We start from the raw sequence: 19,528 nt of genomic DNA, 5'->3' as shown, positions 1-19,528 counted from the left end.
TCATAACCTTCAATGCATATATTCCTTTTTTCTGCACTGAACTCTTTGAATTTCTGCTCTTGTCTATTCTTCTCGATTCTGCTTATTTTTGACAACCGTTTTCGACATTCTGCCTTTATATGACCTTTCTTTCGACAATAGCAACAAAATGGTGTTGATTCCTTTCTGAATTGAGGCTTTTCTACAGAATTAATTCTTGCTTGAGAATTTGAACCGGCAGCAAATGCAGAAGACATTTCATCACTTTGGGTCGGACGTAATTCTTCTTTCAGTAATCTTGCGGCGAGATTGTCGAATGCCTGCTTGTTTTCTTCAAATGAATCCCAGGCTGCGATAAATGGTCCATATTTAGGAGGTAAGCTACCGAGAACTTTAGCGATTCTATCAATATCTTTAACTTCTTCTCCTACGTCATGAAGAGCTTGTGACATTGACTCAATTTTACTGATATGTTGGGCGATACTATCAGTACTGGTCATTTGGTAGTTGAAAAACTTCTGCTTGAGTGCTATTGTATTGATCGCTGATCGTTGTTCGTGGATTAACTTTAATCTTGACCACATTGCGGGAGCTGTTTCGCATGTCATAATTGTTTGCAGTTGCTCAAATTCCATTGAAACAGATATCAGAAGCATAGCTCGAGCATTTATATCTTCCCATTCTTTCTTTATTCTAGGATCCGAATTTTCGTCGGGGCGTTGAGTTTTTTCGGTGAATAGAGTTGACAGACCTTCAGCTTTGAATATGATTTCCATCTGATATTTCCACAACTGGAAGTTTCTGCCATCGAATTTTTGGATATTGAAATTTTTTATCTTCTCCATCGTCGTTGCTGAATTGAATCTTCTATATTTCGAAGCAGCGGGGAATTACTTCAATGACAGTGACACTGATGTACGATATTTTCAATATTCAAACAAAATTCTCATGCAATTAGATTTCGTGACCTGGGCCTATAACCTGTTGTAATTTGTAGGAAATCGAACTGTTAACTCTACTGAACTAGGTTTTAATCATGAATATACAAACGATACATTTCATGTATTAACAATAATATTAACTAATTCAATCAACACCGATTTCCAAGGAATCATAAAAACAAGATCAATCAAAATGAAGTGAACATGGATTACTTCAACACAGGGCACAAATAAGGACACTGTAACTTCAAGAAACGGAGAAACAAGTTTCAAACTAAAAATAATTTAATTTCTCAAGTGAATTTGTTAGCGGAACGTAAATACTTTGAAGTTGTCATTAATGGTATTTCAGTAAACCATCAAATAAATACAGCATCAGATATCACCATCATATCGGAGGAAACATGGTCAAAATTAGGAAAACCACAATGTAGTTCAACTGAAAACATTCTCAAATCTCCGAGTTCCAATGTGATATTGTGTTCAGAAATCAGTCATACTCAGGGAAGTGCTACGTTACTCCAATAAAAAACCTCAATTTACTAGGGATTGATTGACTGGATAACAAAGTTTGGTATCTGGAACATTCCACTCAATTCTATTTGTAATGTCATATCACTGTCAAATAATGTCATTTCTCAGGAAAATGTACAGGATGTCCAACAGCTTCAGAAACAGTTTTCTGACGTATTCATTGACACTCTTGGACTTTATACAAAAGAAAGGGTAGAATTACACATATCAGAAGAAAGCAAATCAATATTTCGTCCAAATCGACCAGTAGCATATGCATCGTTACATTTAGTTGAAGAAGAGTTAAATAGACTCCAGAAGTTAAATATCATCACTCCAGTTAATTACTCTGAATGGGCAGCACCCATTGTAGTCACGAAAAAATCTGATGGAAATATTTGTATTTATGAGGATTGTTCAACAGGATTGAACGCTTCTCTTCAATCTCATCAGTTTCCACTTCCATCTGCAGAAGACATTTTTTCGAGACTGGGGAATTCTGAAATATTCAGCATAATAGACTTATCAGATGCATTTCTTCAAGTCAAGGTTTAGAAAATTCAAGAAAATTCCTGACAGGCAATACTCATAAAGGTCTTTTCACGTACAATTGACTTCCGTTTGGAATGAAAGTTGCTCCCACAATATTTCAACAAATCATGGAAACTATGATATCAGGATTAGAAAATACAGCAGCATACATTGATGACATCATCGTTTCAGGAAAAAATGTAGATGAACACTACCAATACCTGATAAATGTTTTGCACAAAATTCAAGACTATGGATTCCACCTTGAAATCCAGAAATGCAATTTTTTTCTTCCTGAAATTAAATATTTAGGAAATATCATCAATGAACATGGTATTAAACCTGATCCAGCGAGGATTGAAGCAGTAATTCATATGCCTACACTACGTTCATATCTTGGAGCAGTAAATTATTATGGTAAATTCCTACGAAACATGCATGAAATACGAAAACCAATGGATCAGCTACTCGAGAAAAACGCAAAATGGGAATGGAATCCAGAATGTCAGAAATCATTCAACAAATTCGAGGATATACTCCAATCAGACATTTTACTGACCCATTTCAACCCCAAGTTACCCATTGTGGTTGCCGCAGATGCTTGTCAAGGTGGCATTGGAGCCTGCATTTTCCATAAATTTGAAGATGGTTCAATGAAAGCAATTTATCATGCTTCTAGATCACTGACCAAAACTGAGCAGAAGTATAGTCAAATAGAGAAGGAAGCTCTAGCTCTTGTATTTGCAGCAAAGAAGTTCCATCGCATGATATATGGACGCCCTGTAACGTTTCAAAGCGATCATAAACCATTACTTGCAATTTTTGGTTCAAAGAAAGGTATACCTGTTTATACAGTCAATCGTCTTCAGCGGTATGCCCTTATTTCAAAAACATACAATTTCAAAATCGAATACATAAGAACCGAAGATTTCGGACATGCTGATATTTTGTCAAGACTTATTAACTCCAACAGAGTTCCGGATGAAGAATATGTAATATCTTCTGTAAAAGTTGAAACTGAAAGAGATGAGCCTTTTTTTTGATAATATTTTCAAAAATTTTCGAGAGATGTGGGACTAATGAGATAGGACGATGGGATGCGTGAGAGTTTTCATGGTCGGCGGATGTGTTTATGTGCGCTCCAGTTGGAAAGGTTATTTTCACGTCAAACAGGCGAAAAAGAGCAAGTAGGTGTGCTTACTAACATTACCTCTGTTGAATATTTTTCCTTCCATCCTTTTTATATAGTATCTAGATTAGGAAGTTGAAGTAAAAACATATTGTATCAAGGGAATAATGAGTGAAGCTTCGGGGGGGGGGGAGCAAGATGCTCCATCGGTTAAAAAGAAAAAAATTGCAAGTAATAACAATCTAAATTGGATTGACGAAATAGAAATAGATTCCAATGAAAGTATGGATAGCGGTGATAGGGGAGTAAGAAGCATTCTTAGTAACACTTTAAAAGATAACGCAATTCACAGTATGGACATCAATATAAAAAACAATGAAGATAGTGACAAAAAAATAGAAACCCTTTTTTATAAAAATAACAACCTTGGACCTTTCATTGTTATTGTAGAAGCAACGGAAAATTCCGGTAATTACATTGGTAGGTTTAATCATCTTAAAATAGCCAAAGAAGTTTTTGATTTACAATTAAAAGACATAGTCAAAATTAAACCTAAAGGGATAAATAAGATTGGGGTTCAATTTAAAAATAAAGAAGCGGCAAATAACTTCGTAAATAATGAATATATTAAAGAAAAAGGTTACAAAATTTATATACCATTCAATCAGGTTACATGCAAAGGGATAGTTAGAAGGATAGATAAAATTTTTTCGGAAAAGGATTTAGAGGGAATGATAGGGAGCCCATACAGGATATCAAACATAAAAAGAATGAATAGAAGAGAAAAAGAGGGGGATAACATTCAATACAAACCTACCAATACGATATTAATAACTTTTGAAGGAGTTATATTGCCAAGACACATAGATTTATGCTACATGAATTATGAAGTAATTACTTACATTCCTCCAGTAACTTGGTGCTTTAATTGCTTAATCTATGGTCATGTTAAAAAACAGTGTAAAGGTAAGAAAAAATGTTTTTCTTGTTCAGAAATACACAATTCTGATGAAGAATATAATGAATGTAGTGAAATGAAATGTATTCATTGTAAAGAGAAAAATCATAAATCTAACGATAAAAACTGCATTGAATTTAAAAGACAAAAAAGTATCAGAGAAAAAATGACATATAGCAACCTTTCCTTTTTTGAAGCATCTTTATTATTCCCTAAACAACAATATGAAAATATAATAATCAACTCAAATTTTCCAGAGCTAGAAGTAGATAATACCCAAACAGATAGTAACAGTATTCAAATTAATGAAAGACAAAAAATAATACATAATGAGAACATTGCGGAAAATAAAAAAACCTATAATAAAATATTGAAACAGTCAGATTTTGGAAAAAAAGAACGAATATTAATACGGGATACGATATTAATAAGCATAGAGAAAATTTGTTTTACCCATTCGGGCAAACATCACAGATTACAAGAGGAAGTGTAATGAATTATAATATGAGTAAGTAATGAAGATAATAGGACAGTAAGCTCGGTGAATACAAATCGATGGCCCAACTTAGGTGCAAGCAATAATAATAGTCAGAAATGACGACAAAATAATAAAAGAATTTGTAGAGAAATTTCACAATATCCCGCAGGAGGCAAAAGCCAAAATACTTCAAAAAATTAATTCTATAGATAATAAAAGTATTAATAATAGTGAATCAGATTCACAATCAGAATATTAATTAATAATAAGCTAGGAAAAAATGACAGGGAAAACACTTAAAATATTACAATGGAACATTCGAAGCGTCAAAGCTAATAAACATAATCTAATAGAATTCATAAAAAAAGAGAATCCAGAAATTATACATCTAAATGAAACATGGTTAAAAAGAGAACAATTCTTTAAAATAAAAAATTACAATATAATTAGGGAAGATAGAGAAGATGGCTATGGAGGCATAGCAACCATTATTAAAAATAATATAAAATTTTCTAAAATCGAAATAGATAAAAAATTAATTTGTGACCAATTCCAAATAATAATAATAAAAATGGGAGAAATAAATATTATAAATATGTATAAAATTCCAAATTACAATATAGACACTTAACCTAATCTTTGAAAAATTAAATGGAGAAATTATATTAATGGGTGATTTAAATTCTCATCATCAATTATGGGGTAGTATACAAGAAAATATTAGCGATAAAAATATACAAGAAATTTTAGATAATAAACAATTAGTAACCATGAATGATGGTTCCAATACACGTTTCACAAATTCGAATGAAAATCCAAGCCCAGTGGATATTACTATAGTTTCTAGCAAATTAGCGCCAAATTGCAGATGGCAAACATTAAATGACTGTGCGAATAGTGATCACTTTCCAACAATTTGTCAATTAATTATGGGTAGGGGTGATATTATAAAAAATTATAATAATAAAAGAAAATATGGGAAAGCAAGGTGGAATGAATATACCCAAAATATTAATGATAAGCTGAATAATATAGTTTCTTGCTCCTATGAAAAATTAGAAAGCATTATAAATGATGCAGCAGAGACATATATACCTAGGTCAGGGTCGAAACATAACAAAAAACCACACAATCCATGGTGGGATCAAGATTGTGAAAATAAAATGAAGGAGAGAAAAATAAATATTAAAAACTTCATTGATGAACCAACATTGGATAATTATATAAAAGCGAAAAGAGCAATCGCAAGAACAAAACTTTTTTTTTTAAAAAAAAAAAGCGAGTTTCAAATTTTTTTGTGAATCATTGAATAGAGAAACCAATATATCCTATGTCTGGAAAACTATAGCTAAATTCAAAAATGTACTACAAAATAAATCTGAAAATCAAATACCAAATAAAGAAATTATAGAAAAAATATTCAATTTAATCTCTATTCAAGACATCGAAATAGAATTTGAATTACGCAGGGAAGAGGAGTCATTCAAACCATTTTCAATGAGAGAATTAAATAACTCCATGACTATTCAAAAAAATACGGCACCCGGTCTTGACGAAATAACCTATAACATGATAAGAGTCCTTCCCCCACAAGCCAAACAATTACTTCTAGATATATATAATAGAACATTAATGGGAGAACCACTACCAATATCATTGAAAAGATACAATGTTTTAGGAATCCTCAAAACAAATAAAAACCCAAACGATCCCCACAGTTATAGATTAATTTCTCTAGCATCTTGCCCATTAAAAATATTAGAACGGATGATTAAATTTAGATTAGAATGGTATATAGAAAAAATCAATTATTATCAGAATATCAAGTAGGCTTCAGAAAAGAAAAAGGAACAATTGACTGCTTAGCATTTATAATTACTTATATACAAATTGCTTTTGGATTGAAACAAAAAGTTCTGGCAACATTTATTGATATGACAATGTTAATATTTTCAAACTTTACAAATATTTAATTAAATATAATATACACCCAAACATGGCTAATTTAATATTTAAAATACTAAACAACAGAATTTATTTATTACACCACTGACAATGATGGGACAACACATGGACCACACATGTCAACTAGAGTATTACCACAAGGATCCCCATTGAGTCCAATACTCTGTAACATTTATTTGTCTTCTCTCTTTGATAGAATACCAGCACATAGCAAAATTATAACTTATGCAGATGATATAATAATCATAATTAAAGGGGATCAAATAGAAAACATAATTAGTAAAATGAATCAAAGGATCAATATAATAAATGATTGGATGAATGTAAACGGATTAGAAATTTCTACAAATAAAAGTAAAACAATGTGGTTTACTTCAGGGAGACAACAACAGAAATCAACAAATATAAAAATAGGGAATGAAAATTTAAATAATGTTTCAGAAATTGAATATTTGGGCATGAACCTTACATCAAATTTAACGTGGAATAAACATACCAATGAGATAGTAAGCAAAGCTAGCAAGGGGTTAAATGTTTTGAAATGTTTCTGTAAAACTTGGTGGGGGGCAGATCCCAAAATATTAAAAATGGCATTTAATGGACTTGTTAAATCCCATTTAGATTATGGGTCTATATTTATTACACATAACTCACAAAAAAACTTTAACAAATTTAATAATATCCGAAATCAAGGTATGAGGATTATAACAGGATGCATGAAGTCAACTCCAATTAATGCCTTAATGGCAGAAACTGGGGAGATGAATTCAGATTATAGAAGAAAATGGTTAGCATGTAAGTTTATAACTAATAAAATAGATCAGGATTCCCATTTAAGGTACTTGATTATTACCTTAACACATATGATAGAAAAAAAATTAAATTATTGGGAAAATAAAAAAAACCTTATCTGATTGACGCATATAGTGAAGTTAAAAATTTCGAAAAGTATATTCACAAAAACAAAATAATTCCATGTTTCGATTTTGACCTAGAAGTATATCTAAGTAAACCAAAGATATTGGACTTCAAGATTAAAAAACATGATCCAGCTAATAAAAATATTTTTTATCAATCTATAACCCACCTTATTAATGATCATAATTTCATTTACACGGACGCATAAAAAAAATCAAAAAGTAGGGTTTGGGATGTATATCCCAAATATTGAATATTCATTCGAAAGCAGATTATATGATAAATATATGTGATGCCGAGCTAATAGCAATACAGAAAGGAATTATGTTATGTATAGAAAAGAAGTTGAGTAATAACATTATTATAACTGACTCCAAAAGCGCTTTACAAAAAATAGCACAAAGTAACATTTCGTCAAAGATGGACTATATCTCCCGAACTATTAAAAAAATGTTAATACAAGCAGAACAAAAAAATATTAAAATTTCTCTTGCATGGGTTCCAGGTCACTCAAATATAACAGGGAATGAAAAAGTTGATATATTACCTAAATTTGGAACTACATTAAATATACCTTTGGAAACAAAAATAGATAAAAAGACAATTTTGCCTATTCTTAAACAAAAAATATTTACGGAATTCAGAAACCAGTGGAAAACAGATATAAAATCAAAAGGTATTACATATGGCAAAATTCATACAGAATACCCGGAAACAATATGGTATAATCAATTTCCCTATCAAAACAGAAGACATATTACAACCATAATAAGGATGAAAACAGGTCATTGTTTAACAAACAAGCATTTACACAGAATTAAAGTAAAAGATAATCCATACTGTGAATGCGGGCAAGAGGAAACGTTGGAACATATTTTTTTCGAATGTCCAATCAACATTATACCAAATGTCGATATGTATCGGACGTTTATTGAGAACGGAGTGGTTCCCCCCCTGAACTTCCTAACAATATTAAGAAATATAACACTAAAAATAGTTAAATTAATTGATAATTTTTTAGCATATAATAAAATACAACTATAGAGAAAAAAAAATAGAAACAAAAAGAAAAGAAAATATGTTGAAAAAAAAACAGTATACAAGAATAATAAAAACCAAAAATATATGTATATATATAAAATTTTCTATTATGTAGGATCCCATCTTTAACTTTTTCCATCCTGGGTGCTTTCTATCCGAGGCAGCATTTCGGTTTGTGTTAATGCTTCACTGCTGCCCTGAAGCGAGAAGAGTCTAAACCTACTATTAATAACGGTCTAGCACATAGTGTAGACTGCAGGGTATTTATAATTAAAACTCTCCACGTCCACTCAATATACAATACAATATATTTCCGAATAATGAATAATACGCATTATCGTATTTTACATTCCAACTTAAAAAGACGATAAGGTTTTTGCCTTGCGTTACTCATCTTCGCGTTCACCGATGAGTCGTAATAGAAATACTGGATGTCGGCAATACAGGATGTCCGCACGGCCATCCTGTGAATCTTTCGTCCTCGAAAGGATAGTCTGAAACAAAAGAAACAATTGAGATTTTTATTATGTTTTATTCTACCATAATGTGGTGCCTCGGGTGGCAATCATTGAAGTCCCTATGATGGCGATCAATTAGTGCCAAGATAGCGATCTCTAGTGCCAAAGATGGCGATCGGTTTGGTGCCTAATATGGCGATCTCTAGTGCCTAAGATGGCGATCTCTAATGCCCAAGATGGCGATCAGTTTAGTGCCCGAGATGGCGATCTCTAATGCCTAAGATGGCGATCTCTAATGCCTAAGATGGCGATCTCTCATGCCTAAGGTGGCGATCTCTAATGCCTAAGATGGCGATCTCTAATGCCTAAAATGGCGATCTCTAATGCCTAAGATGGCAATCTCTAGTGCCTAAGATGGCGATCTCTAGTGCCTAAGATGGCGATCTCTAGTGCCTAAGATGGCGATCTCTAGTGCCTAAGATGGCGATCTCCAGTGCCTAAGATGGCGATTTATAATGCCTAAGATGGCGATCTCTAATGCCTAAGATGGCGATCAGTTCAGTTATCGTTTTTAATATTCACCTTAGAAATTTTGAATTTTGAAAGGCTTTATATCCTCCAAGCAGACAACTCCTTCGTATGGTCGGCTGGAACGTTCAGTGTGAATATCCTCTCTCACTCGATACCTATCGTTTGCTAGAACCTCTACTATCTTGAAGGGGCCGCGAAATTTTGGAAGTAACTTCTTACTTTCATTGTTGGCCGGGAAACTTGTTACTTTTGTTAATACTAGATCCCCAACTGAGAAAAATTTTGGAGGACCACGTCTTTTGTTGAATGCCACATCTTGCTCGATTCTATTTTTCTCTAGGTTTTTGGCAGCTTTTCTCCTGATTTTTGTGACGTCTAATTCTTCTTCTGATGAATGATGAAGATCAGTACCTGTTCTCAACTGGTACCCAAATAGCAGTTCTGCGGGCGTATATTTTGTGATACGGTGTTTTGTAGAATTGATTCCCTGTTGAATCTCAATTATTTTGTTATCCCAATCATTTTTGCTGGTTTGTGCGCCAGATGTTGCCAGAGCATCCAGAATCGTTTTATTCATACGTTCAGCTTGTCCATTTGCTCTGGGCATCCCGACAGCTGTTGTGAATAACCGTATTCCATTGACGACGGACCATTTTCTGAATTCAGTTGAGGTGAAAGCCAACCCAGGATCTGTTATTATACGTTTTGGGTTTCCCAGAAGTGAGAATAATTCTTGAAGAGCATCAATTGCACATTTGGAAGATGTATTTGGAACTGGCTTGATACAGGTATATTTTGAAAACTCGTCCACAATGACGAGGATGTATTTATTACCATTCAAGGTTTCGACAAATGGTCCAAGATGATCCACATGCAGCGTATGGTGTGGTCTAGTGTACTTGGGAATAGAATGCAAATAACCAGGCTTTTTGCCACCATGTTCTTTGTAATATAAGCAATAAAGACACGAATTAATATATTTTTTTACGAACCGGTTCATTTTAGGAAACCAGTAGGCTCGTTTTATCCTATCGATTGTTTTGTCGTAACCAAAATGACCAATATCATCATGGTTTGCTTTAGTGATTTGCCACCTACACAATTTTGGAACAAACAGTCTTCTACCTTGTTGCGTAATTCGATAAACCTTATTTCCGCGAAGATCGTAATCATTAAAAAAATATTTTTGTGTTCGATACTATTGCCGCTTAATAAAATCTCTTTAATTTGATTGATTTGATCATCTAAGCTTTGAGCCTCTCTTAAATAATCGTTTTCACTTATTACGGATATTTGCATTTTTTCGGGATCAAGGTCACGAAAATTTCGACTTAATGCATCAACGTGCTGCATTTGATGACCTGCCCTATGCTCGAGTTGAAACGTGAAATTTTGTAAAAAAAGAATCCAGCGAGCAACGCGGGGAACAAGTGTCTGCTTATTCCACGCATTTTTCACTGCATTGCAGTCTGTGAAAATAGTAAACATATGTCCCAGCAAATAATAACGGAATCTGTCGAGGGTTTTTACAATTGCAAGCAATTCTAACTCAAATGAATGATAATTTTTTTCAGGTCCAGTAGTTTGTTTACTGAAGTAGGCAATAGGTTTTTCTAAATTGTCTTGTTTTTGAGTCAAAATTCCAGCAAAACCATCACGGCTAGCATCAGTATAAACAAGTAATTGCCAGTATTGGTTTGGAACATATTTTCACTTTTAAAGAGTCTATTATTTTTGTATGGTTTTCATTCCATTCCCAGCTAGAGTCTTTTTTCAAAAGTTTTGTTATTGGTGCAGACAGCCGAGCAAAATTTTTAATGAATTTCCGGAAGTAGCCAACTAAACCCAAAAATTGGCGCAATTGATGTTGATTCTTTGGGTATGGAAAATTTTCGACAGCCTCTATTTTTGAACTAGAGGGTGATATTTTATTCAAAGATATTTCATAACCTAGATATTTAATTTTTTTCAGCATAAATGATGATTTGTTTAGTTTTATTGTCAAACCGTATTCTTTTATTATTTCTAAAATCATTTGTAAAATATTTAGACCATCTGAAATAGTTTTTGAAGGTATGAGTAAGTCATCAAGGTAAGGTATAACATTATAATTACGTAAAGGTGAGAATATTTCATTCATAAATTGTTGAAAGATAGACGGGGCATTACATAATCCAAATGGAACTCTAGTATATTCATAAAGTCCTTCTGGTGTCACAAATGCAGTAAACGGAATAGAATTTGATTCCATTGGAATTTGGTGATAACCAGAAGCTAAATCGATACTCGTAAAGTATTCAAAACCTGATAAATTATCAATAATTTCCTCTATTATAGGCATTGGAAATTTATGTTTCACAGTTATTTTATTGAGTGCCCTATAATCAACCACTAGTCTTTTCTTATTATCACTTTTATTTACTAACAAAGCTGGACTGGAATAAGGTGATCTACTTTCTCGAATAATGTTCGCATCTAGCAAGTCCTGTATGATTGTTCTAAAGGTTGATTTATCTTTTTCGGCAACACGATATGGTCTATGAGTAACTGGCTTCGTCGTGGTTAATTCTATAGATAATGAAACTGAATGCGCTTTACCCACTTTTTTTACTGACTCGAACACACATGTTTCATAAGACATCAACAATTCATAAAAAGCATTTAAATGAGATGAGGACATTTGTCCATGGTTGATGTTTCGTAGCCACTCAGGAATATAACGTTTGTTCAAAAAGTTCAGAGAATCATCAAATCTGTAATACATAATATTGGGGTTTTCTGTAAAGTTTGTACCTATCAAAATGTCAAAATTGAATCTGGAATTGTCGATAACATAATATTCAATATCTAAATTTACTTCATCCACTTGTGTTTGGGCGTTAACATATGGATTAACTGTAACACCATCCCCTAAAAATCCTGATAAAATAACGGGGTTGTCGAGATCCTGCACCTCCAATTTGAGTTTTTGTGCAACAGATAATTTAATAATTGAGCAATCGCTACCACAATCTATGAACGCTTCGCATTCATTTCCGTTGAGGGTAATTTTTTTATTAAATTTTGACTGTGGCTTGGAATTTTCAATACGGTTTATATGTTCGGTTTTTTTGAAACTATTTCTCGAGCCTTTGTGATTTTCTGAATTTTTCTTTGAATTCTTATATTGTTTTTTGAGACAATTTAGTTCAATGTGACCTTTTAAATGACAAAAATTACAAATTTGGTATCTATGGTGACAATTAGAACGGTCATGGCCTGATTTTCCGCATGACATACATATTTTGACTTTATTTTTATGAGAAAAATGTTTACTAATAGAAGGTTTGAAATAACTTGGACCCGCTTGCATCATTGAGGTCCGAGATCTAGGATGCGGATCAGAAACTATGTTATTATTCCCTGGGGCATTTGGCAAAGTGTGAATTTTATTTTTCAAATATGCTCCCAGCATGTTAGGATCTACCATGTTGGAAGCTTCAATAGCTGCCGTTATATTACTATCATTGATAGCTCCACAAATCAAAGAAACTTTATCAGCGTCAGAAAATTTCACTTTTAATTTGTCGATTTTAGCTATATGTTCAAAGTAAAAATCATATAACGAACAACCCTCAGTTGGCCTATGATTTACTAAGTCCATTAATAGCTTGAATGCATTTCGGCTAGGCTGAAAAGTTGATATGAAAATATTTTTCCAATTTTCCCAAGTAAACTGTGACCAACCCAACTCGCTTTCTATATAGTTATCCAACCACAGCTTGGCATTACCTTTTAGTTTATTTAAAGCTTGAAAAATCATCAAATTATCTGGCCACTTGTACAAGTTACATTATATTGAATGATCTCTATCCAATCATTGATGTCCGTTGTTTTTGGATCAATCTCTGGTATCATTGAGAAAATATTAAAACTTGTACCTGTTTGTACTGAAGATGCCTCCATTCTTGGTTGGTAAATTGGTGGGGTATAACTTACATTTTCTCGGTGGATTTTCGATTTCCTATTGGTTTTACGTCTATAATACTCATCATCACTTGATGTCGAACTATCCTCTGAAGACGATGACGATGGTGACCGATGACGAGGTTTCTTTCGGTGTCGTCCCATATTTGAGAATCCAACTTCAGTGGCACTGGCACAAAACACAACTATACGTTCTCAACCACTTCTGATGTAGACTGGAGGGTATTTATAATTAAAACTCTCCACGTCCACTCAATATACAATACAATATACTTCCGAATAATGAATAATACGCATTATCGTATTTTACATTCCAACTTAAAAAGACGATAAGGTTTTTGCCTTGCGTTACTCATCTTCGCGTTCACCGATGAGTCGTAATAGAAATACTGGATGTCGGCAATACGGGATGTCCGCATTAACAGGTAAATAAGGAAGTAAATAAATAGAATAAGATAATCAGACACTGTTTTCAAAATGGCAGGAGCTATTAAAAATCATCACATAAAGAATTATCAAACAGGGAATTATTTTATATCAGAATTCCATTCATATCTTTATCAAAGTAGTCTTGAACACCATTAAACACCCGATCAATGAGAACTTGCTTCACAGACTTCCTGAACTGATGAGGTAAATGGATATATTTAAAACTTGTCGGTAGATGGTTACACATTTTAGCTGCATCATAGATCATTATGCATTATGAGTTTTTAATCAAATTTGATGGAGGAATAGGCAGTCTTAATTTGTCGTTTTGGGAGTGAAACCAACAACAACAACGTAAGATGAATTGTTCTTATGTACAAGGCACACAGTTTCGAGTATGAATAAAGAAGAAAGTGTTAGTAATTTTTGCTCCTTGAACAAGGGTTTACAAGGCACTCTAGGCCCAACTTTGCACAGATATCTCATGGCGCGCTTGTGGAGAATGAAGACTGTATTGAAGTGGTGTTGTTTGCAGGTGCCCCAGAATGATATGCTATACCTTAGATGCGATTCAACCACAGTGTGGTACACAACTTTTGCAGTTACAATACCCATTTCTTTCGACACCGTTTGTAAAGCATGACACCCCGAACCTATGTTTTTTCTCAGCAAATTAACATGGTTATTGAAATTGAGGTTGCTGTCCAGATTGATTCCAAGAAATTTTTGTTTGATATAATATCATTATTAAATTGCATCCCTTGTAATCTTTTTGGATTGAAAGCCAAATTGTTGAGGATTCAAGATTTTGTGGGCAGATATGAAATTCATCAACCTAATATGATTTTACCAAGGGTTAAAATAAGCGAGATCTGTTGAAAGTTTGAGGGATCTGAGGTGTCACCCCTCTTGTGAAGGGAGATCACATTTGCTTTTAAGAATTGGGGATAGGTTCCCTTAGCAAAGGAGTCATTAATAAGTTGGACTAGTAATGTATCCACCTTTTTTGAGTATTTGTTGATATTATTAATGTATTTCTGAATAACATATATCCATAGTAGAATACTTTTTAATAACACGATCGCCTTTTATGTTTTATTATATTACACTCTCAAAAACATATTTACAAAAGTCATAGAACACCTAACATTAGTTCCGTGATCAATGTCATAGAAAAGAAATACAGTGTTGACAACTTATATTTCTAACACTCCTCCTTAATTTGAAATTTTACAAAATGAAAATTACTTAAGTTATATTGGACTTAATTCTAAGCTTTACAAAAATATCTGTACCTAAAGCTTTGGCTAATATGTCTGCTAAATTTTGGTCAGTTGATACATATTCGATTGTTATAATTATAACACATCGATATTAAATACTTTTACTTGAAAGACTTGATTTCTAAAAAGATTATAATCTTTTTAGAAATCAAGTCTTTCAAGTAAAAGTATTTAATATCGATGTGTTTAGCCCTTTTTGAGTTTTCAATACTCTTAGACATAGGTCCTGTGCACAAATAGCCGCTGCTACAAACTCCGCGTCGGCTGTCGACATTGCGACACAGTTTTGTTTCTTCGAGTACCATGATATGGGATTGTTTCCATAGAATATGATACTACCACTGACGCTCTTTCTATTATTTTTGTCGGTAGCCCAATCAGCATCTGAAAAGGCTTTTAAATTTAAATCATATTCATTAGTTCTATAATAAGTTAGCCCCATGTCTTTAGTTCCTGCTAAATAGCGTAAGACCCTTTTTCCTGCTTTCCAGGTTTCTGCTGTTGGTTTATCTAAGAATCGACTTGAAAAAGAAACTGCGAATGTGATGTCGGGTCTTGTCGTAGTAGATAGATACATTAATCCACCAATTAGTTTTCTATATGGGACAAGAATTATTTCACTTTCTGGGTTGTTTTGGAATCCTTTTTCCATTGGTGTTTTCTTTGAAATACAATTTTCCATATTGAATTCGGTTAAAAGTTTTTCTATAAATTTTTCTTGTTATTTTGTTTTCCAGTCTTGTAATTTCCATTCCCAAGAACAGTTTTATTTCTCCTAAATTCTTTACTTGAAAGTTGTCTTCTAATAGCTTTGCTACTTCTTCAATGTCTTCACTGTTTCCTAATACCAAAATGTCGTCAACATATATCAATATCCAAACATTTTCTTTATGATACAAGCAACAATCATGCTTGGATCGTTTGAAGTTGTTTTCTGCTGCGAATTTATTGAAAGTGTCGTTCCACACTTTAGGGGCTTCACGTAAACCGTATTTTTTAATTGATTCGTCAGTCACATTATTATGCCTTTTTCTAACTGCAGCTTAAAAAGAAAAAAAAAAGCAATTATTTTCATATCAAATATTCATTCTTTTTGTTAAAACAACAAATCATACTCACAGACAACAGCTTCATAAATCTTCATGGAGCAAAAAGGGATTTTCTTCTTTTTGCCTTGTCCACTGTAGAATATAGCTAAATTTTTGGCAAATATCTTTTGCATTGCCATATATACACTTTTGTGTGAGTTGCTTCCTCCAGCAAGATATAGAAAAATCATCTGCAAATAAAACCATAATATTTTACCATATGAAGAGGTCAGCGGAAGAATGTACTTTGTCTAGTCTTACCACATTACAAATAAGAGACAAAGTACACTTTTCCCTTGCCAAATTAGCACTTCAACAATACAAACATTTTTAGTACAAATAAAATTAGTTTTTGATGTAATGATTATCGGCAACTTTAAAAATTTGTTCTCATAACAAAATAATGTTCAAATTGAAATAACTCAAAAAATTATCTAAAATGGACAGAGTACATTTTTCCCCTGACCTCTCTTCATATGTTATAATTTTTTGTTGATTACAGACAACCATAATCAATTAACTTACTAATTCGTTCATATGTAATGGTTCTTGAACCATGACATCTACTTCCTCTAATTGTTGCTTTGTCTGGTATGCAAGCTTTTTCACAATAGAATTTAAATTTTCTGATATTGTATGAACATGAGATGGATTATTTTTGTTATCATGACTGTTCATAACATTTTCAATTCTAGATAGAACGGCTCTAGATTCTGCCATAAAAAATCTTATTTCAGTTAATTCTTTCAATATTGGAGTTGAATCTAAAAAAACAGTTGGTTTATACAGTGTGCTGTTAGTTAGTTACCAGTTAACCTAGGTAATTATACCTGCAGAAACTGTCTTTGACCCCGAAGCAACCTGACCAATTCCTTTGTTACTGAAATTTAGTGTTCTGCTGGAAGTTGGCGTTGAAGAGACTGAAGCTGAAAATAAAAAATAGGATGTCATACACAACTTTCTGTTTCTTGATTATGAAACAATATACAATTAAGAGCTATTGCTTGTGTTTTTATTTGAGTGTATATTTGTATATTTTTTGTTGCAACTCTTATAAAGTTTTACTCTTACTCTTACTATGAAATGAACATTGTGAATTTCCTAGTATGATGCTTTTTGGTGTAGTCGAGTTTTTTTTTTTAATATACTTTATCGTCTGAAGAATAAATTCTTATTGACAAAGCCTTGTGCGAAATATAAATAACATATACATGAAATCACAAAAGTAAAATCACTAAAAGTAGGTTATAACATGAACTGAAGAGAGACATGTAAATAATAACAAACGTTCAGGAAATAAGAACATGGTCAACAAAATGTAAATAAATCAATTTAAACTGAATTGAATGAAATGAAATCAATAAAATACCGTAGATATTACAGTTAGTCTTCTGAATTAAAATTATCATCATAGAATTCTGCTAAGCTATAATAAGGTCTCCCAGAGAGCAAGTCTTTCAACTCTTTCTTAAGAGCTCTAAGGTCATTTATGGTTCTTAAAGCTTGAGGAAGGTGATTGAACATTTTAAGACCGTTGTAAATAATGGAATCTTTAACTAGCGACGAAGAAGGCAGCGGTAATTTAAAGCTGAATCTTTGCCTGGTTTGATACATTGGCGAGTCCAAGTTGTTAAACAATACCCTATTTTTGAAGACAAGGCAGATTGTCTCGTATATAAATAGGGAGACCACAGTTAGGATTTTGTTAGAGGCAAAAAGAGGTCGACAAGAGTCCCTAGGCTTGGCTTCGCATATGCATCGTATTGCACGTTTTTGTATTAGTAATACTGATTGAAGGCATGTGGTAGAACACACACCCCAAAAGCAAATACCATAAAGGAGGTGTGGTTCAAAAAGGGAATGATAAACCATTCTAGCTTCTGCAGATCCGAGCTCAAATGCAGTTACTCGTATGGCATAACATCCAGAGGAGAGCTTCGATTTCAAAGTATCTACATGATTGTTGAATTTTAAACTATTGTCAATGAACAAGCCAAGGAATTTATAAGCTGGTACGTTATCTATTTGAATATTATTTAGATGTACGGCTGGAATCTGGCAACGATAGGACACTACTTTTGTTTTTGATAAATTCAAGCTCAAGAGATTTGAGTCAAACCAGTCCTTCACTATCGTGATGTCATTCTCAATAACTTCATACAACGTATGGTTGTTAGGAGCATGCCATAAAATTGTAGTATCATCAGCAAATAAAGTGAATTTTCCTTGGATGTTTATAGACGATAGGTCATTAATGTAAATTAAAAATAAAAGTGGGCCCAGTACCGAACCTTGTGGGACGCCGTAAGTAATTTTACCTTCATTTGAGTATGAAGTGGTTTTGACCATCTGGGTGCGATCTGCTAAGTATGACTCAAACCATTTAAGACTTATTCCAGTTATACCGTATCTACTGAGTTTCCGCAAAAGAATTTTATGATTCACACAATCAAATGATTTGGCTATATCACAGAAGACGGCAGCTACTATTTCTTTGTCATTTATGTTGGAATAAACATTGTAAAGAAATGATAATATGGCATCGGAAGTGTTTTTTTGCTTTTGGAAACCAAACTGGCAATCACTTATTATTTTGTTTCCATTCAGAAAGCACAGGAGTCTTGTTTTAACTAGTTTTTCTATCAATTTAGCCATTGCAGAGATTAGAGAAATTGGACGAAGACTTGATGGACTATTGATGTTTTCTCCCTTTGGCAGTGCTAACACAATCGACTTCTTCAAAAAAACTGGAAAGATTCCTTCTCTAAATGAATTATTTATTAGACTGACTAATATATCGAGTATTCTTATCGGAATATTTTCTAGGATTTTTATAGAGATTTCGTCTGAGCCTGTGGCGTTTTTGTTTTTAATGGAAAATAATGTTTCATGCAGTTCGGTAATATTTGTATCATATAATATAAAGGTATTCGTAACTTCGATATTCACATAGTCTAAGGGGTCACGGGCTGCTTTTATATTTTTCGTCAAGTCCTCCGCAATAGAGCAATAGAAGTCATTAAGTTCAGTAGGAGAAAACGGAATGTCTACAAATTTTTTGTGTCTCTTGCCAGTAAGTTCATTAATGATACACCAAGTTTCTTTTGATTTATTCGAAGCTTTATCCATTCTACTTTTATAATATTTGCTTTTTGCTAGTTTAACTACTTTTCTGTAAATGGTGCGATAGCGGAGGAAGTAATTAAGAAAAAATGGAGCAGATGTAAATTTTCTCAAATAATGTAATACCCTCATGTTTTTTGCCGAAACCCTAATACCTCTTGTCAACCAATTTTTGTTTTTGTGTCTAAAATTTATTT

General features: G+C 32.9%; 2 protein-coding genes and 2 long non-coding RNA genes across 4 annotated transcripts; 2 read left to right on the top strand and 2 right to left on the bottom strand.

Moving 5' to 3' along the window:
• Window positions 1-1,850: 1,850 nt before the first annotated feature.
• Window positions 1,851-8,700, top strand: LOC141484105 (uncharacterized). The gene is made up of 2 exons (XR_012466475.1): window positions 1,851-3,151; window positions 8,569-8,700. It is a non-coding gene; the product is annotated as an uncharacterized lncRNA (long non-coding RNA).
• On the top strand, window positions 3,145-5,791 carry LOC141484099 (uncharacterized). The gene has a single exon (XM_074179160.1). The coding sequence runs from the start codon at window positions 3,261-3,263 to the stop codon at window positions 4,542-4,544; it is 1,284 nt and encodes a 427-aa protein (XP_074035261.1). The 5' UTR covers window positions 3,145-3,260; the 3' UTR covers window positions 4,545-5,791.
• A 38-nt stretch (window positions 8,701-8,738) lies between the features above and the next one.
• LOC141484110 (uncharacterized) lies at window positions 8,739-14,637 on the bottom strand. The gene is made up of 2 exons (XR_012466478.1): window positions 13,363-14,637; window positions 8,739-8,947 (listed from the first exon to the last, which is right to left on the bottom strand). It is a non-coding gene; the product is annotated as an uncharacterized lncRNA (long non-coding RNA).
• A 287-nt stretch (window positions 14,638-14,924) lies between these two features.
• LOC141484103 (uncharacterized) lies at window positions 14,925-17,335 on the bottom strand. Its single transcript, XM_074179162.1, has 4 exons — window positions 17,039-17,335; window positions 16,734-16,972; window positions 16,240-16,399; window positions 14,925-16,162 (listed from the first exon to the last, which is right to left on the bottom strand). Exons 1-4 carry the CDS (start codon window positions 17,157-17,159, stop codon window positions 15,738-15,740), a joined length of 945 nt encoding a protein of 314 aa, XP_074035263.1. The 5' UTR covers window positions 17,160-17,335; the 3' UTR covers window positions 14,925-15,737.
• Window positions 17,336-19,528: the final 2,193 nt, after the last annotated feature.

The sequence above is a fragment of the Leptinotarsa decemlineata genome, unplaced genomic scaffold (assembly GCF_025532065.1).
Source record: "Leptinotarsa decemlineata unplaced genomic scaffold, Ldec_3_MD MMD2_P_RNA_scaffold_14, whole genome shotgun sequence".
Taxonomy (NCBI): Eukaryota; Metazoa; Arthropoda; class Insecta; order Coleoptera; family Chrysomelidae; genus Leptinotarsa; species Leptinotarsa decemlineata.
Note: the sequence above shows the minus strand (reverse complement) of the source record. Positions and strands in the feature narration are given on the sequence as shown.